Source organism: Mytilus edulis, chromosome 3, assembly GCF_963676685.1.
Source record: "Mytilus edulis chromosome 3, xbMytEdul2.2, whole genome shotgun sequence".
Classification (NCBI taxonomy): domain Eukaryota; kingdom Metazoa; phylum Mollusca; class Bivalvia; order Mytilida; family Mytilidae; genus Mytilus; species Mytilus edulis.
In genome coordinates, this window is record NC_092346.1 from 10668468 (window position 1) to 10693223 (window position 24756).

At 33.3% G+C, this 24756-nt stretch overlaps 2 protein-coding genes across 3 annotated transcripts in view; both read right to left on the bottom strand.

The window, feature by feature from the left end:
• Positions 1-4374, bottom strand: part of LOC139515798 (protein phosphatase 1B-like) — a 30818-nt gene extending 26444 nt beyond the window's left edge. For both annotated transcript variants that reach the window (XM_071305495.1, XM_071305494.1), the window contains exon 1: positions 4272-4374. In XM_071305495.1, the coding sequence (XP_071161596.1) occupies positions 4272-4343 (72 nt within the window). In that variant the 5' untranslated portion in view covers positions 4344-4374. The remainder of the gene's footprint in view (positions 1-4271) is intronic.
• A 16679-nt stretch (positions 4375-21053) lies between these two features.
• The window catches only part of LOC139515810 (uncharacterized), a 42326-nt gene continuing 38623 nt past the window's right edge, over positions 21054-24756 (bottom strand). Inside the window, exon 5 of the mRNA XM_071305508.1 lies at positions 21054-24051. Coding sequence (XP_071161609.1) covers positions 22025-24051 — 2027 coding nt within the window. The 3' untranslated portion in view covers positions 21054-22024. The remainder of the gene's footprint in view (positions 24052-24756) is intronic.

The following is a 24756-nucleotide window of genomic DNA, read 5'->3' on the forward strand; positions in this document are numbered from 1 at the left end:
ATATTCAAGTCAATAACATTAGTTATACTAATCAAAGAAACAATTATTGAAACAAACTGAACCGTGCTTATCTTCTGGGGCAACCCTTCGTTCTCCTAAATGTCATTATAGCCTATGTACGCGAGCAAATCAACGTGGACATGCAGCTACAGGAATGCATTTAAAGACACTGCTCACCCCTAAACCAAACACTGTTTGGAGTAATTAAGATATTACTATCCGTGGATCAACAGCCAATACCCGATAGATATTTCGAGCGCCGCCTCCCTTCAAGTCTGAGGTCAGTGTATATTCTCAATTCAAAAGTTAGCTGTTGTTTTATTAGCTGTTGTGATGTGGTTCGAAATTTTGAAAAAAAAAAGAGAAGCAAATGATTGATTATTTTTTGGAAACCGATAAATTAAAAGAAATGTTTTGTTTCAATTTATATATACTGAAAAAGTATTAAAACAAATTGTTATGATGACTGATGAGTCAAATAGTAATTTTCGATTTTATTTCTTCAGGGAAGTCACCTTTATTTCTTATAAACTGAATATCCACCATGAAATTTCAAACCCTATACAATGGCTGAAAAAACTGAACAATCGGGCCCCTTTCTGTAAATATTTTAATCAGTATTTCAAACTGATATAAATTATTTCAAGGGTAAATTCGAAAGGAAACGATGTCCGGATTTACTTATTACAGAACATCTCTTTCGGAAAAGATTGGGCCCGGTGTCCTATATAAAAAAGAAGATGTGGTATGATTGCCAATGAGACAACTATCCACAAAAGACCAAAATGACACAGACATTAACAACTATAGGTCACCATACGGCCTTCAACAATGAGCAAATCCCATACCGCATAGTCAGCTATAATAGGCCCCGATAAGACAATGTAAAACAATTCAAAAAAATTGAACCATTCTTCCCCATGCGATTTTTTCCGGAGGAAAACTGGATTGATAGAATTTCCCCCCCAGGAAAAATTGGCATGACCCAACTTTTCCCCCTCAGCGAGATTGGTGGGGGGGGGGGGGGGAACCAGGATCAGGCCAATTTCCACCCACATAGCACGAGAAGCTTATTTTCCCCTTGTAATATAACGTCGGCTACGTCAGACTGGTTGTTCTTTGATAAAGAAATAACTACGAACGTTTTTTTTTTTATATATATAAGACAATGCTATAGTTCATATAAAAAAGCACGCAGAGAAAAAACATTACTGCGAATGCATGTTTTCTCATATATGTTATGATGGTAGGTTATACTAAACCCCTCACGGGAAGGATTGTGCCTGATATTCATATTTAATTGAAGTCTGGAGCTGGCATGTCAGTTAACTGCTAGTAGTCTGATGTTATTTATGTATTATTGTCATTTTGTTAATTTTCTTTGGTTACATCTTCTGACATCAGACTCGGACTTCTCTTGAACTAAATTTTAATGTGCGTTTTGTTATGATTTACTTTTCTGCATTGGCTAGAGGTATAAGGAGAGGGTTGAGATCTCATAAACATGTTTAACCCCTCCGCATTTTTGCGCCTGTCCATAGTCGGGAGACTCTGGCCTTTGTTAGTCTTGTATTATTTTTAATTTTAGTTTCTTGTGTACAATTTGGAGTTTAGTATGGCGTTCATAATCACTGAACCAGTATATATATTTGTTAAGGGGCCAGCTGAAGGACGCCTCCGGGTGTGGGAATTTCTCGCTGCATTGAAGACCTGTTGGTGACCTTCTGCTGTTGTCTTCTCTATGGTCGGGTTGTTGTCTCTTTGACACATTCCCCATTTCCATTCTCAATTTTATTTTTACTATTTAGTACGGTTGTGAAACGACAGTTTTTCAACCGGAGATAGATAAGACTATTTAATTTTGAAGCTAGTTTACATTGAAATACAAGTTTACTCGTCATACTAGCCTGTTGTGAGATCAACTAAACCTGCAACGTGAATTGTTGTGGCGAAACATATTAAAAATGTTCATTGGGTGATAATGAACCCCAACGAAAACTGTGTGGCATTTCAAAGCATGAGGGTATTAATATGGAGTATACACCTACACGTAGTTAAAGTTGTCAGGTCAAAAGAATGCATGTAAATATCAGCATATTGAAGATTCGGACGATCAGACAAAACAACACAAAAAAGCAATTACAGACGGGTAAAAATATAGACGGACTGATGGACATGTTAAAAATATAGACGGACTGATGGACATGTACAGTAGGCACAGTATGGTAGATATGTACAAGTACCCGGTCACGTCCACTTGTATTTTTGTCCATCTGATGAGTTGAGCCTTTTTCAACTGATTTTTATAGTTCGTTCTTATGTTGTACTGCTATACCACTGTCCCAGGTTAGGGGGAGTGTTGGGATCCCGCTTACATGTTTAACCCGGCCACATTATGTATGTATGTGCCTGTCCAAAGTCAGGAGCCTGTAATTCAGTGCATGTTGTCGTTTGATTATAATGTGTTGGATATTTGTTTTTCGTTCATTTATTTTATATAAATAAGGCAATTAGTTTTCTCGTTTGAATTTGTTTTACATTGTCATTTCGGGGCCTTTTATAGCTGACTATGCGATATGGGCATTGCTCATTGTTGAAGGTCTTCATACCACATCTTCGTTTTTATATGTAGACAGATTGATGGACACATAAAAAGACGGGTGGACATGTTGTCAGACTGTTCGAAATGTACACTGACTGAAAAACATGTGAATAGACTATTGAACACGGAGAAGAACTGGTGGACATGTAGACAGAATAGTAGACACAACAACGGACTGGTGAATATGAGGTCAGACTATTGAACACGAAGAAAGACCAATGGATACAACGACATACTGTTAAAAAATGCAGACGGATTAGACAGACTGGTCACCGTGTAGACAGACTTGTGAACACATAGACAGAATGTGGAGAATGTAGACAAACTAGGGGACTAAATCAGACTGGTGAAAATAAAGACAGAGACAAACTAGGGGACTAAATCAGACTGGTGAAAATAAAGACAGACTAGTAGACACATATAGACAGATTTACGAACAATTGTGTAATTTCAATGTTAATTGGCAATAAATATTTATCAGCATAAAAATCTTATTCTAGTTCTTTTGGATTTAATTTTCAGACTTATATAAATATAATGAAATCTATCATATGGGGGAAAGATTGGCATGGGGGAAAAATGACTCTATGTATACGTATTGCCAAATTTCCGCGGGAGGAGGAATGACGTCAGCTTTAATACAATGTATTTAGTGTATGCATATTAACTAGTTCAATGACTTCAATGGCTTCCATGTATTAGCAGATTCCTCTACCAAAGGAGCTAATGAAACAAAAAAACATGCTCTGTGACACCTTATTAACCGGGAGATTTATTACTCACAGTATATGCAGTCGCTTGTTGCAACGTTTTACAGAAATGAGAAGTTCACAATGAGAAAATTGCTAATTAAGTTTAGTTCTTCTCAAAAAATAATTACAGAGAACGATTTATGAAGTTTTCTAGACAAAATAATGGTTCAAATGTTGAAAATGGAGTGTTATTGAAAGCACTAATCACATCAATCATAGTCATTCTAAAGTTCTACCGGACATTGGTTAGGTTGGGTTAGGTAACGTTGTTGCTCAACTTGACCAAATATCAGTGTCTTATATTCAGAATTTTAAATAAAATAACCAGTTAATGGGGCTCGCGGGTCTAAATCATTTTTTTTTTTTATTAATTATAGGATTTCCCTGTATTTTTATATAAATGAACTGTATCATAAGTTTATACTTTTAAAAAAGAAAAAGGAAATAAAAAAATGGGGTCACCGTTCATTTAAGATCACCATCTGCCTTCGAAAGAAACATACATTTTTGTAAAGGAACTTTTTTTCTGTTGAACTAATAGAAGAAGTAAAGGTAATATCGAAATAAAAAAAAGAACCAAATTACAGAAATCCCTTTAATTTGACAATAATTAAGTTCAAGTACAGCTTAACCGAAAATAATAATAAAATTAAAGGGGGATCGTTGGAAAGTAAACCGTTTAATAATTAATCTTAAGAAAGAACACATGATGAATTAGTAGACCTGTTACTTATAATGTAAATACACAAATCTCTTCATACTCATAGTCATAGAAGCAGAACACACAGAAATCTCTGAGACAAAAATAAACAGAAAAAGTCAGAAACACATTTTTAAAAAATAGTGACGTTTGATCTTGTTTTTTGTGTGAAGCATAATTTCTTAATGGAGAAAATGGATGAACAATAGAAACAAACCAGTTGTGAGAGCTTTTGAACACCGTACAAGTATAATAACTTAAAATCTTGGGAATAAGGGAGATTCATCATTCATCATTCATCACAATCTCCGGAGGTAAGAAAGGGAATTTCCCTTTTCACGACATAAGACGTTTTCATTGGGTTTGACGTTATCTGGTCTCTTTTCATTTTGTAATGAATATTGAGAACCAGTATCAATATGGAGCGATGCGGTCTTGAGAATTTTCAAGTTTGAAGAGGGGGGATAGGACCTTTATCGGGACTCCGGGATCGGGTGTTTTTAAGCTCGGGAATTCTATTTTTTGAATTTCGGGACCTCGGGATTTCGTGTTTTTTAGCCTGGGATTTCGGGATATCGTGTTTTTAAGCCCGGGATTTCGGGATCAGGACCCCTCCTAACCCCCCCCCCCCCCCTTTGAAGACTGTCCTGTAAATAGTTTTATAAATGATATATCAGTGATCTAGATACTTTTACCCGTACTTTGAAGACACATTTGTACAAAACCAAGATAAATCGACTTAGCTACCAAATACAAGTGACTTCACTTCAATGTTACAGACATTAAAGAAAGGGGGGGGGGGGGGGGAGTGGTCGGAGGGGTCTTGATCCCGAAATCCCGGGCTCTTAAAAACATGAAGTCCTCAGGTCCCGAATTTAAAGTAATCTAAATTCCGAAATCCCGAAATTCGAAAATAGAATTCCAAAATCCCGAAAGGATCAATCCCGAAATCCCGAGCTTAAAAACACCCGATCTCGACGTCCCGAAAAAGGTCCTGCCCCCCTTCCATTATAGATCAGAACAGAGCAGAACAGAACATATTTTATTTCCAATTAAGGGCCCACAAGGGGCATACAGAGCATACATGAATAAGGCAAAATAATATTGATTTGCATAGATACATAGATACAAACAATTTTTTACATACAGTTACAATACAATTACTAACTTATATTCACTTTAATAAATTTACCAACAGCATTAAGGACCTGATTGTCTTCACAGTTTAATAAATAAATAAATTTATGCTGATTATCAAGTATAGAAAAATTTGGAATTCTTTGGCAAACAAAGTCAAAGAGAGCATCTCTATCTGATTTAAAATTTTCACAGTTAGTTAAAAAATGGATTTCATCTTCAACACAGCCAGAGGAGCATTTTTTGCAAATTCTTTCATTTCGTGGAATATTTGAAAAACGACCAACTTCAATTTGAAGCTTATGAGCAGAAATACGTAATTTGCATATAGATCTTCTAAAATCAAAGTTCTTAATTAAAGAAAGATAATTTTCATAACCAAAATTCTGCTTAAATTTCACATAATTAAACAGTTTTCCATCAGAAGCTTTATTTTGGCTAGCATACCAATTGCTAATATATTTAGTGTGAATTAATTTACTAGATATGTTCAAAAATTTATATTGTCCGAAATGTTTTACTTCTTGTTTAATTTCAAAAACTTCTAATACTTTTTTAACAAATGAGAACCAAGAAGTTATGTTAGATTTGTGAAGCTCTTGGCTGCATTTATAAGCATCTTTCAATAGACTGAATCATTATGACTGAAATCAGCTATTAGGATCTATTAGGTTCGTTCCAATCGCTAAGGTTGAAGAACAGAACTTAGGAACAGAAAGAAACGAAACTAATGTTCTGGCTGCTCAGTGAGATCAAGTTGTTCATCTCTCGCTATCTTGCGGAAGAGTAACAGTGAAAGGGGGGGGGGGAGGGGCAAAAAATACCAGAAGACATTCATAGATCGAAAATAAAATGACAACGCCATGGTTAAAAAAGACAAATAATGATACACAACACACAACATTTTTTTTTATTTCACTTGCAATCAAAGGCTGAATTATTTTTTCTCTACATTAGAAAATGATTTTTTTTTCAGACAGAAACATGCAGGTGTGGTGTGTGTTTTCAATTGAAATCACTAATAGAGAATAATAGTTCGTTCTTATGTTGTCCTGCGGTTACATCAGTGTCACAGGTTAGGGGGAGGATTGAGATCCCGTTAACATGTTTAACCCCACCACATTCTGTATGACTGTATGTCTGTATGTGTCTGTCTCAAGTCAGGAGCCTGTTATTCAGTGATTGTCGTTTATTGCTATTATTAATTTGTTTTTCGCTCATTTCTTTTGTACATTAATTATGCCTCAAGTTCAATTTTCTTGTTTGACTTTTACATTTGTTACATTTGTGATTTCAGGGCCTTTTATAGCTGACCATGCGGTATGGGCTTTGCTCAGGGGCACTGCTCATTATCAAAGGCCACACGGTGACATATATACTAGTATAGCTGTTAATTGCTGTCTCTTGTGGAAAGTTAAGGTTCATCATAAGGAATTGACAAATATGGCCGTGTTTACACCTCCAAAATTACTATGAGTACAGACAAACTTGTACATTCAGGAAAGTTTTAAGGCATGGCAGGAACTAGATATATAAAAGTTATATGAAGTCTACGTTTCAGAAAATTAAAAACTTACCTGGATTTTGATGTTCATTTTTTTCCAGTCTGCAGAAGATAGCAAAATAAACAAACACCCGAGTTTCATTTGATACGGTCCACTCAGTTACACAGTTTAAACCTGTTAAATCACCTATTGTTTACAGGTGTCTATTGTCCATCTATTGTCCATTTAAATCAATACTACTCACAACATTGATTATATGAGGGGAGCTTCTCAATCGTTTTCACTACTTAGTTAATTTTTGCACCTTCTGCAGGAACGAAAAAAAAGGATAGCAAAATCTAGAAAAGTTTATAATTTTCTGAAACACAAAATGCATTTAAAATTTATATATCTAGTTCCTGCCATCCCTTAAAACTGTTGCAGGTGTATAGGTTAGTCTGTACTCAGAGTAAAATTTGGGGTGTAAATACGGCCATTTTTGCCAAAAGGTTATGATGAACCTTAAGCATATGGTTAATTGAAATGCATTTATATCAGGCGCGGATATAACATGATTCCGAGAAAAACTGGATTTCGGATTTGGGATGATGGTTAAAAAGGAGAAGTACTGCAATTTTTTTGGGCGATTTTTTAAAATTTCCTTTGGTAGTACACACCTGTAGTTTACAAACGTGTCTGTAATGTGAGTAGATAGACATTTTGTGGATGTACATGCATTAAAGGATTGTGCCTGATGTTCATATGATGAAATCATAATATTTCAGTCAGTTTAATTGAAGTCTGGAGCTGGCATGTCAGTTAACTGCTAGTAGTCTGTTGTTATTTATGTATTATTGTCATTTTGTTTATTTTCTTTGGTTACATCTTCTGACCTCAGACTCGGACTTCTCTTGAACTGAATTTTAATGTGCGTATTGTTATGCGTTTACTTTTCTACATTGGCTAGAGGTATAGGGGGAGGGTTGAGATCTCACAAACATGTTTAACCCCGCCGCATTTTTGCGCCTGTCCTAAGTCAGGAGCCTCTGGCCTTTGTTAGTCTTGTATTATTTTAATTTTAGTTTCTTGTGTACAATTTGAAAATTAGTATGGCGTTCATTATCACTGAACTAGTATATATTTGTTGAGGGGCCAGTTGAAGGACGCCTCCGGGTGCGGGAATTTCTCGCTACATTGAAGACCTGTTGGTGACCTTCTGCTGTTGTTTTTTTCTATGGTCGGGTTGTTGTCTCTTTGGCACATTCCCAATTTCCATTCTCAATTTTATTAAAGGAAAAAATGTTTTGTTTGCTGCTCTCCATCTTGATGGATACTCTCTTGAAGGTCAAGTATGAACTGAAATAAAGAACAGTTTGAAATAAACTTAAAACAAGTCAGGAATATGTAAATATGGTCTTAAGCATTCTTAATTCGAATTTCAGGATCCTTTCCAATTCAAATACGCAAATGCTTTGATATGTTGAACAGGTTCCGCAGTATAGTTTTAATGATACAATTAGTTATTAAAAACTAAATAATGTATACATAGTCTTCTTCAGATACTCATAATCTGACAAAACAGTAAGCGAGATCCGGGATCAGAACTCCCCCATCAGACTATGCAGTATGGGCTTTATTCGTTGTTAAAGGCCGCGTAGTGTGATCAATATCTGTTAATTTCTGTGTCATTTGGTCTCTGTTGGAGAGATGTCTCAATGGCAATCATACCATATCTTCTTTTTTATATTTGTTTAATACTTCCATTTATTGTAGTTCAGTATAACCATTAAAACATAAAGTAAGGCTGGTAGAGCCTACTAGTTTTTTTTATGACTGTTTTGTTTAAGTGTATACATTTTTACTTTAGATTAAGTCTTTGAGCGCAGATTGTGTGACTACATGGTAAATTAATGCATGCTGTGAATATATATTATAGAGTGCATGTAACATGTGATTTTGCATTACAATGAAATAGCATATGACCGAACGTTATTCAAGTTTGAATATTGAAATAACAAATGGAGATCGAAGTAAACCAAGGGACAATAAAACAAGTTAATAAAACAATGCCGAAATATAGAAGACAACGACACGTCAGCAAAACACTTCACAGTAATATTTTAGCCTGATTTGAGCGACACTATCAAGTGTTTTCAATTGCATAACAGGCACTGCTTACTCTTGTTAAAGTCCGAGTCATAACCTTTTTTTACCCTTCCGGAGCATCTGGGATCACCCCTAGTTTTTGACGGGGTTCGTGTGGCTTATTTTTTAGTTTTCTATATGTTGTGTCATGTGTTCTATTGTTTGTCTGTTTGTCTTCTTTCATTTTTATCCAGGCGTTGTCAGTTTATTTTCGATTTATGAGTTTGACTATCCCTCTTGTATCTTTCGTCCCTCTCTTATATATGTGAAAGAATTGCTTACTATGTGGTATAGGTTTTTCTAATTTTTTACGGTCCTAGGAGACTTGTAGTTGTTAACTTTTGTGTAATTTGTTCTCTAGTGGAGAGTTCTCTTATTGACATTCATACCACATCTTCTCATTGATATATATAACGAAAACTTTAGTAGAAGCGCAAAACCTCGGGTTATGTTTTTCTCATATATTTTATGATAGTAGGATACTAAAACCCTAACGGGAGGGATTGTGCTTAATTTTCCTATGATGACGACATACTATTTAATCAGTTTTATTGAAGTCTGGAACTGGCATGCCAGTAACTGCTAGTAGTCCTTTGTTACTTTGTGTATCATTATCAGTTTGCTTAGTTTCTTTTGTTACATGTCCATATTCTGACATCGGACTCGTACTTCTTTTGAACTGAGTTTTACAGTACGTATTGCTGTGTATTTGTTTATTCTATATTGGCTAATGATAGGGGAGGGTTGAGATCTTTCAAAACGCATTTTTGCGCCTGTCCCAATTCAGGAGTCTCTGGCCTTTATTAATCTTGTATATTTTTTAATTTTAAAACTTTATATGTTTTATTACAAATTGCTTATTTCAGTTACTTTGATATTATATATAAATCATTTAAACCCAAATTAATCCTGTTATGTCCTTTGTTTAACCTATTTTTCATTTACTTTTATATTATGTTTGAAATAATATTGTAATTGTTATGCTCATTTTTGTCGCCGTGATTGGCAAATAAAATATTTTCGGGGGGGGGGGGGGGGGGGGTGGACTTTTCTGCTTATTGTTGTTGTTTTGGTGTTTAGCGTGACGTTCATTTTCACTGAACACTATAGTACACATTTTGTTTAGGGCCCGCTAAAGCCCGCCTCAGGATACGGGATTGTCTCGCTGTGTTGAATTGAAGACCCATTAGTGGCCTTGGGCTGTTTTCTGCCTTTTTTTCGGGTTGTTGTCTCGTTAGCACGTTCCTCATTACCATTCTCAATTTTACTCATAAACTCATTACTCATTTAAGAATAACTACAGACGGTAAATCATTTCGTGCTCTTAACTGACGGGTTAAGGAAAAGTTTGCTGATACAAAGTAAAGAAGGTCAATTGTAACAATCGCCGGTGATATAAAACAGATTGTTCCGAGTTCAATGTTTAATAGCAAATATTACATACATATCAACATTGATATGATAGGAATAGAACCCTTGCTTTCAGTTTCTAACTGAATCGTCGAGAGCTTCTCTCTTTACTCCGAAATTTCACGTGTTTAGTTCATTTTGAAAAAGGGGGGTTGAAACTCTCCAATATACTACTAGTCATAAAAAACGACTTTTTAGAAAAATGTGACCGTACGAAATTCTGATGACAGGGCAAAAACTAAAGAAGACATATTTGCCTTTAAGTTAAGACCATATTTAGCCGTGTGTTATTTGGAGAGATTAAACTCACGATCTAGACGACTTTTTGCACTTCTGTCACCGCACTATAGTTGAATAGCAACAAATAATAAGTTTGAAGTGTTTGGTTAAACACAAATGGTGATCAAGCCAATGACCTCCAACACAGACAAAAAGACTACCAACATATTAAGTTCACTGCGATGCAAAATTTTATTATAGAAATACAAATAAAGTACTATAGGTGATAAATAGACATAAAATATAACTTACAATCAACTGTGACTATTTAGTTGATCATTTTGATAATACAAATAAAACATAGTACAATCAAGTGTGAAATTTTAGTTGATCATTTGGGTAGTACAAGTAAAATATCAACTTCAGAAGCAAGGTTGTCAGCTCTCTCGAACTTTCCCGAAGTCCTGCGTTTTGATTGCCGAGTTTATGAGCTTCGGTCCTTGATTGGAAGTTGGTAAAATATAGTACAATAAAGTTCGAAATGTTAGTTGATCATTTAGATAATACAAGTAAAATATAGAACAAGAAAAATGTGTCCATAGAAAACGCATGCCCCATCCGCACTATCATTTTCTATGCTCAGTGGACTGTGAAATTGGAGCATAACTGTAATTTGGCATTGAAATTAGAATGATCATATCATAGGGAACATGTGTACTAAGTTTCAAGTTGATTGGACTTCAATTTCTTCAAAAACTACCTTCACAAAAATGTTTAACCTGAAGCGGGACAGACGGACGGACGGACGAACGGACCTATAGACCAGAAAACATTATGCCCCTTTACTATCGTAGATGGGGCAAAATAAAGTGTGAAATGTTAGTTGATCATTTGGATAATACAAGTAAAATATATTACAATTAAGTGTGAAATTTTAGTTGATCATTTGGATAATACAAGTAAAATATATTACAATTAAGTGTGAAATGTTAGTTGATCATTTAGATAATACAAGTAAAATATATTACAATTAAGTGTGAAATGTTAGTTAATCATTTGGATAATACAAGTAAAATATATTACAATTAAGTGTGAAATGCTAGGTGATCATTTGGATAATACAAGTAAAATATAATACAATCAAGTATGAAATGTAAGTTGATCATTTAGAAAATACAAGTACAATATAATACAATCAAGTGTGAAATTTTAGTTGATCATTTGGATAATACAAGTTAAATATAATACAATCAAGTGTGAAATTTTTGTTGATCATTCGGATAATACAAGTTAAATATAATACAATCAAGTGTGAAATTTTTGTTGATCATTCGGATAATACAAGTAAAATATAATACAATCAAGTGTGAACATTTAGTTGATCATTTGGATAATACAAGTAAAATATATTACAATCAAGTGTGAAATGTTAATTGATCATTTGGATAATACAAGTAAAATATATTACAATCAAGTGTAAAATTTTAGTTGATCATTTGGATAATACAAGTTAAATATAATACAATCAAGTGTGAAATGTTAGTTGCTCATTTGGATAATACAAGTTAAATATAATACAATCAAGTGTGAAATGTTAGTTGGTCATTTGGATAATACAAGTAAATTATAAAACAATCAAGTGTGAAATGTTAGTTGATCATTTTGAAAATACAAGTAAAATATAATACAATCAAGTGTGAAGTGTTAGTCTATCATTTGGATAATATAAGTAAAATATAATACAATCAAGTGTGAAATGTTAGTTGATCATTTGGAAAATACAAGCAAAATATAATTACAACTAAGGATGTAATTTTAGTAGATTATTTAGAAAATACAAGTGAAATATATTACAAACCAATGTGAAATTTTATTTAATCATTTGGATAATACAAGTTAAATATATTAAAATCAAGTGTAAAATGTTAGTTGATCATTTGGAAAATACAAGTAAAATATAATACAGTGTGAAATTTTAGTTGATCATTTGGAAAATACAAGTAAAATATATTACAATCCAGTGTGAAATTTAAGTTGATCATTTGGATAATACAAGTGAAATATCATACAATCAAGTGTGTAACATAATAAAATACATATTTTAAATACAAGTGAAATATCATACAATCAAGTGTGTAACATAATAAAATGCCCCTACCAAGTCAAAAATATGACAATTGTTAAACATTTGTTTGATGAGTTTGAGCTTTTGATTTTGCCATTTGATAAGGAACTTTCCGTTTTGAATTTTCATCTGAGTTCAGTGATTTTACTTTTGATCATTTGGAAAATACAAGAAAAATATAAGTGTGAACATTAAGTTGATTATTTGAAAAATACAAGTAAAATATAATACAGTTTAGCGTAAACATCAAATAAATCATGCTAATAATATAAGTAAAATACAGTACAGTAATAAGTGACAATGATCGATTTAAACAGTCAGTTACTACAAGTAAATGTTGATTAATTTGGATAATACAAGTAAAATATAATACAATCAAGTGTGAAATGTTAGTTGATCATTAGGATAATACATGTAAAATATAATACAATCAAGTGTAAAATGTTAGTTGAACATTTTGAAAATACAAGTAAAATATAATACAATCAAGTGTGAAGTGTTAGTCTATCATTTGGATAATACAAGTAAAATATATTAAAATCAAGTGTAAAATGTTAGTTGATCATTTGGAAAATACAAGTAAACGTTGATTAATTGTTTGAAGAATAAATTCTATCGAAAAAGTTTCTTTGGTCAAAAATGATGATGTACAATAATAAAAATAATACTGTGGATTCAAAATTATTCCTAACTTGGATTTCATGAGTAAATGTGTTCTCCTACGATCTGCAAATTTGTCATAGGTTTGTATACAGAACATTGTTAAATTAACAACAAAAAACAACATCTTAGCTTATGGACCGGTCGGTGTACTTGATAAAAAAAACATTTGGACAGTAGCTATTTGGCTTTTCCCACAATGAACATCTTAGCTAGACTGCAGTGTTTCGGTTAGATACCATAACATATACCCCATTGACAATTATAAACATAAGTAGTTATTGAAAAATGCATATATACGATAAATTTCGAAGACAAATTTGGTATCACGAAAATAGAAAGATATAAGTAATGAAAATTATATTGTTGAAAGTTGCAAAAACAAGTAATAAAACAAAAATAATAATCACAATAAGGATGTGGCTACTCTGTTTCAAAGTAACTAGATTTTTTAAAGACTGAAATAAATTATTGGTATAGAAAAAAAGGAACTGAAAAAGCAGGAAAAATTAAGAATCCGTGTGCTTGTTTTCGGAATATAAGCCATTGAGTGGCGGCAGATATTTCTCTCTAGACTTTTCTTATATTTTACTATGGCACCTTTTTTCTATCAAAAACTATGAAAAAATAACAAGAATATTATAAGATTTTCAAGTATGGCTTTAAACTTTTAGTTTATGCAATCAATTTATGAAAAGAAAAGTAGGAATAAGTGGGCAAAAGTGTCGATGGCACTATAGACTACTATATCTGGCAAACCTTAAAAAAACACCAAAAGGAGCGAACACCCTGAAATCGTGATCATAAAGAAACCTATTTTTTTATTTTCTACGTTCCGAACATGATCTTTTACGGATGTATTCGGCTTTTATTTTTTTCCTTACGTGATCAACTATGTATTCGTTTTTGTTTTTGTTTGTCAAACACTGCTAGTGGTCGAAATATTCTCTCAGAAAAAATGTTGAAAATAAGTAAAATTTCATTTACTAATATCATTGTAGATCATCCTTTTCAACCGCGAACTTACTCTTCGCCATCCACAGTCATAAGCTTTTGCCGACACTGCCTCTATATCACTTGTTGAACGATTAATATATTTAAGCAAAATCAGTACCAAGTTTTCATTTAAAGGACTTTTACATGCTTCTACTATCGCAGTATCGAAGTTGAAATTTTCGCGATTAACCTTCTGAATCAGTAACTCAACAACGTCTGCTTCTCCACACCGACAAGCCTCATTCATCGCAGCAGTAAAATCAAACAGAGAATGATCAACTCTTTCTAACAGTAAGGAAACAATTTCGTCCAAGCCTTTCTGGCATGAGATATTCATATTAGTATTTACTCCTAGGAAACATATATCAACTTTATCAAGGAATAGTTCAACAATTTCAGTTTCACCATTAATGCAAGCAGTTTTCATTGCTTCTTCCATGAGGTTTTTGTTATGTTTGCACACATCTATAAGCGATGTTACATTTTCCGTCCAACTGTATGTGCATGATTTTTTCATAATGATATCTATATGTGATTGTGCTAGATCAAAGTTCTCGATAAAAAACTTCACGACACCTGCGTTTCTACTGTTTTTACACGATACATCTATTAATTTGTTCACATCAAAGTTTTTGGTGCTATATTTTGAAAAACATAGTTCTACTATTTCAAGTCTACCTTGGGCGCATGCTTCAAACATGCATTCTTTTGAATCAATAGATATATTATCAGTATTGTCAAACAACCAAAGAATAATATCTTTCCATCCGTATCCACACGCATTCTCCAATACTAATTTAGTATCGAGCAAATTAGAATCGACATTTTCAAGAAGAAATTTTACAATTTCATATCGCCCATATGAGCAAGCCTCGTTCATTGAAGTCCTCATATCAAAATTTTCGATATCAAATTTTGACCATAACAATTCAACAATTTTCAACCAACCATAGCCACATGATTCTACCATTACTGTTTGTAGGTCAATGTTTTTTAATTCAATGTTCTGCAGAAACCAGTCAACGATTTCAAATTTTCCAGATTCACAAGCCGTGTTAACAATAGCTCGCATATTAAACATGCTTTGTTCTGTGTTGTTCCAAAGTCTTTGTACCATGTCTATCTGTCCTATACTGCTTACAGCTTCCATAACATCAGACAAATCATTCCGTTCCAACTCTTTTACCTTATGATGCCTTAGCATAAACCGAACAAGATATTCGTGAATAGATTTCTTTTCATCATTTGATTTATTTATTGTAGCTTTGATGGTGTATATTAGTATTTCTTTTAATTCTGATGGCTGAATATCAGTATTGTCTAACAGCCATTCTACTATAGGTTGATTCGAGTGAACGCATGCTTCTCTCAGTACCATTTTACAGTTTTCTGGTGTGTTCATGTTTGGTTGTTCAAAAAGTAAAGAAATAACCCTATCACCTTCCTCATAATTCCGACACGCCCGAGACATTGCCTTGGATTTATCCAACATGTTTTCGTCCATTGTGTTGATTAGGTATGATAGTAATGACCGATTGCAATTATAACATGCATTGTTCCATGCGGTTTTCACATTAAACAGTTTTCTATCTAGTGTTGTCCAGAACCATTTGACAACAGAAACTATGCCATAACGACATGCATTGTTCATTGCGCTTTCCAAATCTAACATATCATGCGGAATATTTTCCAAAAGCCATTTAACTGCTTCTAGAGAATTAACTTCTGAACTGCGACATGCTTTGTTCATTGCAGACCTAACATCGAAACTATCTTTGTCCATATTTTCCAGGACATATTTTATTATCCGTAGATTACTATTTCGGCAAGCCTCATTCATCACATTTTTCATTTCAAATAATGAACTATCCTTATTTTGTAATAACCACAAAACTTGTTCAGTGTGGTTCAGACGAGAAGCTTGTTCGATAACAGTTCCTATATCAAACAGAGTTGTACTTATGTTTTGTAAAAGTAATTTGAAGATGATAAGAGTTTCGACGCTATCATGACGAATAACAACATTGATTGTAGTGTCTACATCAAACATAGAATGATCAATATTTTCAACTAACCATCTGACAATATTTAACCAGCCGTTTCTACAGGCTTCGTTCATTAGTATCTCCATATCAAGTAGGTCAGTTTTAACGTTCGTTAATAACATTTTTATAAGTGTTTCATTACTTCTATTGTCGCAAATACTGTTGTCAGTTTCCTCATCTATCGATGGGTTGCATGCTTTGTTTACTGCTTGCATTATATTTAAGTTTTCGTGATTAGTATTTTCTAACAAAAACGTAACAACATCTAAATAACCACAACGGCATGATTCGTCCATTATCTCTTTCAAGACAAGTAAGTCGTGATCTGCTTTTTCGAGAATCAGTTTGATCAAGATTTCCTTCTTTTCTCTTTGCTCATCGATATCACCCTCGTAGTCATCTTCGCCTGTAAGGTAGCCGTATGCACCATTTAATGCTTTCATTATATCTAATTTTACATGATCGGTATTTTCCAACAAATACGTGACAACATCTAAATAACCATAACGACATGCTCCGTTCATTATCTCTTTCAAGACAAGTAAGTCATGATCAACTTTATCGAGAATCAGTTTGATCAAGGATTTATTCCTTTCTCTTTGCTCATCAATATCATCCTCGCAATCATCCTCGCCGCTAATTGAGCTGTATGCATTGTTCACGGCTTCCATGATATTTAACATTTTCTGGTCAGTATTTTCCAACAAAAATGTGACGACATTTAGATAACCATTACAACATGCTTCGTTCATTATCTCTTTCAAGACAAGTAAGTCATGATCAACTTTATCAAGAATCAGTTGGATCAAAAGTTCCCTCTTTTCTCTATGCTCATCAATTTCTTGCTCGACCCTATATGATTGGATGTATTTCATGTTTACTGCTTCCATTATATGTAACTTTTCATGATCTGTATTTTCTAACAAAAACGTGACAACACCTAAAAAACCATTACGACAAGCTTCGTTCATTATCTTTTTCAAGACAAGTAAGCCATGATCCACTTTTTCGAGAATCAGTTTAATCAAAGGTTCCTTCTTTTCCCTTTGCTCAAAATCAAACTGGCTCCAAATTTGGTCGTGCGATGTGTTAACAGCTTTCATTAAATCTAACTTTTCATGATCGATATTTTCCAACAAAAACGTGACAGCATCTAAACACCCGTAGCAACATGCCTGAAAAAATACTTGTTTTAAGTCCAGTAATTCATGATTTACTTCCTCGATAATCAGTTTGATCAAGGATACGTACTTTATTCTTGGGTCGTCAATTTTCTCGCCGTAGTTCCCTATGTACACTGCATTGAATGCTTCCATTATACCTAACTTTGTATGATCGGTATTTTCTAACACAAATTTGACAACATCTAAACACCCGTAGCAACTTGATGTGTTCATAATATTCTTAAAGTCAAGTAAGTCATTATTCACTTTCTCTAGAATCAGTTTGAACAAATGTTCGTACTTTGTTCTTAGATAATCAATATCGTCGTAGTTTTCCCTTATTGAACGGTATAATAATTGTACTGCTTTCATGATATCTAACTTTTCTAGACAAGTTTTGTCTAAACAAAACGTGACAACATCTATAAACTGATAGCTGCAAGCTTGTTCAAATACTTTTTCCATATCAAGTAAGTCATATTTCACTTTCTCTAGAACCAGTCTGATCGAAAGTTCTTTCTGTTTTCTATAATTACCACTGTTGACCCTCGTTGAGCTGTATAATATTTGCACTGCTTTCATTATATCTAGCTTGTTATGATCGATATTTTCTAAGACAAACGTGACAACTTCAAAACATTCATAGTAGCATGCTTGGTTTAACATCTCTCTAAAGTCAAGTGTGTCATGATCTACTCTCCCGAGAATCAGTTTGAGCAAAGCATCGAACTTTTTGTTTTGATTATTAAAACCATAGTAGTAGATCCGCGTTGAGCTATATGTTATGCTCATTGCTACGTTGACGTCGTATTTTTCATGATTGATATTTTCGACCATAAACGTGACAGTGTCTAAACATTCATACCGACATGCTTGATTAAATACTTTTTTCAAATCAAGGGAGTCATAATTTACCTTCCTGAGAAACAGTTCGATCAAAGACTCGTACTGTTGTCTTATGCTATCGATAGCTTTGTTGTCCTCCAAGGATCTGTATGCTATGTTCATTGCTTCTTTGACGTCTAATTTTTCATGATCGATTATTTCTAACATGAACGTGACAATATCTAAACGACCATACCCGCATGCTTGATTCAATACTTTTTTCAAGTCAAGTACGTCATGATTTACTTTTTGAAGAATCAGTTTGATCACAGGTTCATACTCATGTTTCCAGCCTAAGTTATGGTTTCCACATTGGTCGTACGCCATTTGCATTGATGCATTAAGATCTAATTTTTCATGATCGATATTTTCCAACATTGATGAGACAACATCAAAATAGCAAAAACGGCATGCTTGATTAAATAGCATTTTGAAGTCAAGTAATTCATGATTCACTTTCTCGAGAATCAATTTGATTTTAGTCTCGACCTTTTCTCTATGATAATTATTATTGTAGCTAAACCATTGTGAGCTGAATAATCTGTTCACTGCTTCCATTACATCTAACTGTTCTTGTTCGGTATTTTCTAACACAAACGTGAAAATGTCTAAATACCGGTATGCTTGATTTAATACTTTTTTCAAGTCAAGTGATTCATGATTTACTTTCTCGAGAATTATTTTTATCAAAGGCTCGTACTTTTGTCTTATGTAATCGTTAGCTTCGTTGACCTCCAAGGAGCTGTATGCTATGTCAATTGCTTCGTTGACATTTAATTCTGCATGATCAATATTATCTAACACAAACGTGACAATATCTAAACAACTATAACGGCATGCTTGATTTAGTACTTTTTTCAAGTCAAGTGTGGCATGATTTACTGTTTTGAGAATAAGTATGACCAGAGGCTCATTCTTTTGTTCTTTCCAGTCAAAGAAATTGTTATCACATTGGTTGTATGCCATTTGTATTGCTTCATTAAGATCTAATTTTTCATGATCGATATTTTGTAACATTAATTGGACAACATCTACATAACCAATACGACATGCTTGATTAAATAGTTTTTTGAAGTCAAGTGATTCATGATTCACTTTCTCGAGTATCAATTTGATCAAAGAGCCGTACTTTTTTCTTTTATCATCGTCATCTTTATTGTCCACCAATGAGCTGTATGCTATGTTTATTGCTTCGTTGACATCTAATTCTGCATGATCGATTTTATCTAACACAAACGTGACAATATCTAAACAACTATACCGGCATGCTTGCTTCAATACTTTTTTCAAGTCAAGTGTGGCATGATTTACTTTTTCTAGAATCAGTTTGAGCAAAATCTCATACTTTTCTTTTTTCCAGCCTAAGATATGATTTCCACATTGGTCGTACGCCATTTGCATTGCTCCTTTAAGATCTAATTTTTCATGATCGATATTTTGCAACATTAATGAGACAACATCTAAATAGGAAAAGCGACATGCTTGGTTCAATACTTTTTCCAAGTCAAGTGATTCATGATTCACTTTCTCGAGAATCAATTTGATCAAAGTCTCGTAGTTTCTTCTTTGATGATTAACATCATCATAATAGATGTATTTTGAGCTGAACACTCTGTTCACAGCTTGCATTACATCTAACTGTTCATGGTCGATATTTTCTAACAGAAGCGTGACAATATCTGAAAGACCATACCTGCATGCTTGATTCAATACTTTTTTCAAGTCAAGTGATTCAGAATTCACTTTCTCGAGAATCAATTTGATCAAAGGCTCGTACTTTTGTCTTTTATTATCGTCATCTTCGTTGTCCCCTAATAAGCTGTATGATATGCTCATTGCTTCATTAACGTCCAATATTCCATGATCGATATTATCTAACACAAACGTGACAATATCTAAACAACCATACTGACATGATTGATTCAATACTTTTTTCAAGTCAAATGATTCATGATTTACCTTTTCAATAATCAATTTGATCAAAGTTTCGTCAATTTGTGTAAAATGATCGTCGTCCCCGTACTCCATCAATGAGCGGAATACTGTGCTAACAGCTTCATTGAAATCTAACTTTCTATGATCAATATTTTCTAAGACATATGTAACAACGTCTATATACCTAGACCAACATGCTTCATACAAGACTGTTTTCAAGTCAAGTAAGTCATGATTTACCTTCTGAAGAATCAGTTTGAGCAAAGGTTCATACGTTTCCTTTTGAGATAAAAACGCCTCGTTCTCGAGTGAAGTGTACATATCAGCCACTGCTTCCTGTATATTTAACTTTTCGTGATCTATATTTTCTAACACAAATGTGACAACGTCAAAAAAACCATACTGGCATGCTTGATTCAATATTTTTTTCAAGTCAAATGAGTCAAAATTTCCTTTCTGGAGAACCAGTTTGATAAGAGGATCGTACTTTTGTCTCATATTATTGTTACCCCCGAAATCCTTCAATGCTCTGTATACTATGTCCACTGCTTCCATTAAATCTAACTTTTCATGTTTGGTGTTTTTAAACACTAACTTGACAACATCTATGTAAACATAACGACAAGCATGATTTAATACCACCTGTAGATCAAGTAAGTCATGATTGAATTTATCAAGAAACAGTTTTATCAAAGATTCGTACTTTTCTCTTCTATCATTACTTTTTACGTCGTCGTAGTCGGTGTCGTTATCAATCCACGAGCTGCATACTATTTTCATTGCTTCTTTTAAATCTAACATTGAATGATCAGTATTTTCTAGAACTAATATGACAACATTTAATAAACCATTACGACAAGCTTGGTACAGTATTTTATTCAAACCAATTGAGTCATAGCGAACATTCTCAAAGAGCAAATGCATTAACATGTCATTCATCTCCCCTTTGTCAGTAATATCATTTTGATCGTCGTAGATATTGTCATACACCCATGTGTTACTCACTATGTGTAATGCTTCTTTTATTTCTATTTTGGTATGATCTGTACTTTCCAACAGATCTTTTGCTATCAGCTTTTCTAGCATCAATTTTACAACAATAAACCATCGAAACGAACATGCCTTATCAATGACAGTTTTCATGTCAAACATATATATATCACACTTCGACAGAAGCAATTTCACAACATCGTGTTTACCACAAATACATGCTTTTTTCATTGCTGATTTAATATCGAGAAGGAAATGATTACAATTTTCTATGAAACAATCGACAATATGCAAATTGCCCACTGAACAGGCAGACAGCAAAGCAATGTCAACCTGCATCTTTTTATGTTCAGCGACTGACAATAGATACTGTACAATATCGACTTTTCCATGATCACATGCAGTTTGCATAATCTTTCCTATATCAAATAAATTGTGGTCAGTTTTTGTTAACAATAATTTCATCTCGTCAAATTTCCCATGTTTGCAAGCTTCAGTTTCTATATTCTTGAAATTAAATAATGCTAGATCAATATTTGATATAAGCCATGAGATAAAATTTTCATGCTCCCCCTGCCAATACTTTTGTATTGCAGCAATCATGATTACGTCGACATCTAAACGTTTATTTTCAATTTTTTGAATCAGCAATTTGCCAATTTCAAGCACTTGAAGTACACAAACAATATTCATAATTTCAGTTAAATCAAGAATGTTGGGATTAACATTTGTTATTATCCATTTTACTAAACATTCGAGCGAACCTTCTCTTCTGTCTACTTTAAAATAGACTTTGATTCAAATAAAGAGGGATCAGCATTCTTTAATAAAGCATCCATATCCTTAGGCCATATGATCTCACAAACTGATAGAATACTTTTGCTCATTTCACCTGAACTGCTTTGAACATTTTCTAACAAACACTGTAAAACTTCTGTATTTGATTCCTTCCGAACGTTTTTCACTGCAGCAATTAATATCTCATTAAAGTCGAATGTTTCATGTTTGAATGATTTAAACAGAAATTTTACACTGGTCAGTATTTTATGCTGACAAGCGTTCAATAACATTCTTCTGCCCTCAAATATTTCTTTATCAAACGTTTTGAACATCCATTTTAATGTTGTAATTGGACAGCTAATGCAAGCTTTATCTATGATATTTTGAAAGTACTCATAATGCTTTGTAAATGAAATGAACAGTTTCAACACTCCCCAAGCAGCTTCCAAAAGATTTTCCGAATCTTTCTCGCAAATGTCGAAGAAAGTTTGAAGAAGAGAATATTTACAAACATGAAGAAGGTCGTCATTCGTTTCATTCAGTACAATTGAACGTAAATGATCAAAGATACAAATAAGCGATGTATGCATTCCTGTTTGTCTTCCTACGTATTCTAGAAAAGCTGCAGGGAAATACAATTTAAATTTCCTAAATGAACTTTCAACCAAAATATCAGTCTCTAGGTTGTAATCGGAACAAATATATGCATTGTGTGATGCTGTCAACAATGAAGTAATAAAATATTCATTATTATCTCTTATTATTTGCATGTCGCATAGTAATTGCAAATTAAATGTTAAAGCTTTTTTAAAGTATTGAGATTGTAGTATTTCTATAATCCTTTCTGCAAGTTTTACATAAAGAGTTTGTGACACTTTCATGATAACTTCTCCTTCATTTTCACGATAATGTTGTAATCGTACCATCTCTCTGATGAAATCAAAACTCAACATTGATATGACAACTTCCTGTTCTATTTTACTGTATGAAATCATAACACTTTCAAGTACTGTTTGATGCTGAAAGTGATATCTAAATGTATCTGGTCGGTATGTGAGGTAACGGCCTTTCATGTCAGCAGCTGCGTCTATTATGTCACATGAAAGAAGTCTTTCCTGTTGGGAACCATAGCAAGATTGCATAATGTCCATTCCTTTCGCTGTATCAACACAGTTTTCATCTAAAACATCTCCATTTAAAAGTAAGTAAACTAAGGTCACGTAAAGTAATTTGTCGTTTGTATTTCTTTTGCCATTTTTTCGAACTTTATCTATTTCATCATATAAATGCTTTGACGGATGGTTAAAGAACCTAATTCCTAATCGTGTTAATTTCCTATTCCGTGTAAACAAAGAACAAGCTTCGGGAAAACCAAGCAAAGGTTCGGATTCTATAATACTGTAAAGGGTTTTATGATTTAATGTGACAGAAATATTCTCCTTTAGTATTTCTTCTTTAAAGTAATTTTCGTCTTCATTTAAACTGATTACACGTAAATTGAATTTCTTAAAATAATTCAAAAGTAAACTCTCTTTTTTATCTCTGCTCATTTTAAATTCCACTGAACTAAGATCTACTTCACATTTGCCATTAAATATTTTATGTAATGTTAAAATTCGTTGACATGACACTTTGATTGTATCTCTTACTGTTAATATAGCTTTGACGTTACCTTGATTCAAACAAGCCTGTAATCTTTGTATGATCTGTATATCAGTGTTTTCTGTAAATCTTGTATTGGTTCTACCAAAAACATCTTCAAACAATATAATTAACTTTCCATCAGATGTAACTATATCTGTGAAATCATGTAGCTCTGTAAGCTTAATGGTCTCATATTCGGGATGCTTTATCCGAAATTTGTTCAGTATATCTAAACTATTCCGACTCTTTCCAGAACCGGCTGCACCTGTTAGGACAAGAAGCGAGTTGGTCTCTAAGAATGTGATACAGGCGTCAACAGCAGGTGTTTCAACGAACGTTTCCTCTGTTAGGTGGTTGTTAATTTCTGTCTCAGTTAAATCTGCAATGAAAATGTGTGTATGTATATATAAAAAGATAAGATTAGGCATCTCATTTATTAAAGCAATTTACAAAGAAGCTTTTTCACCAAGGGTTCCGAGTGATGAAGTTGAAATCATGCCTACGAAATTTACAAACGTTATCACAGATGACGACGATGGTTATATTCTAATTGTAGTAATCTCTATCCCGTACTCATTTCCCTCGAATGTCACCTACCAAATTAGACTTACCGCCAGATTTGTTCTTACATGAGCAACAAGACGGATGCGACATTTGAGGCAGGATGTGCTTACCCTTCTGATGCACATGACATTATGTCCGGTTTTTTTTGTGGGGTTTGTGTTGCCATAGTTTTTAGTTTGCTTTGTTGTGTTTTATGTAATGTTTGCTCTTTCTTCTTTTTTTCCGATTTTTGCCATAGCATGGTCAGTTTTTTTTCTACTTATGAGTTTGAATATCCCATTAAAATCTTTCGCCTCTCTCTCAAAATCATGTTTTCACATTTACAATAATATAAAACTTTGCAATATTTCTCAATTGTTATAAAGAAAACATCAGCGCATTTATTTTTAATCCTAAATATAGTGATGGTTAAATTATCTTGGCACTTTAAATCTGGCATGATATTATTTTGAAAACACCATCTAAATCCTTATAAATACGTTTGAACATATTTTTTTCAAATTTCAGGTCTAAAACATTT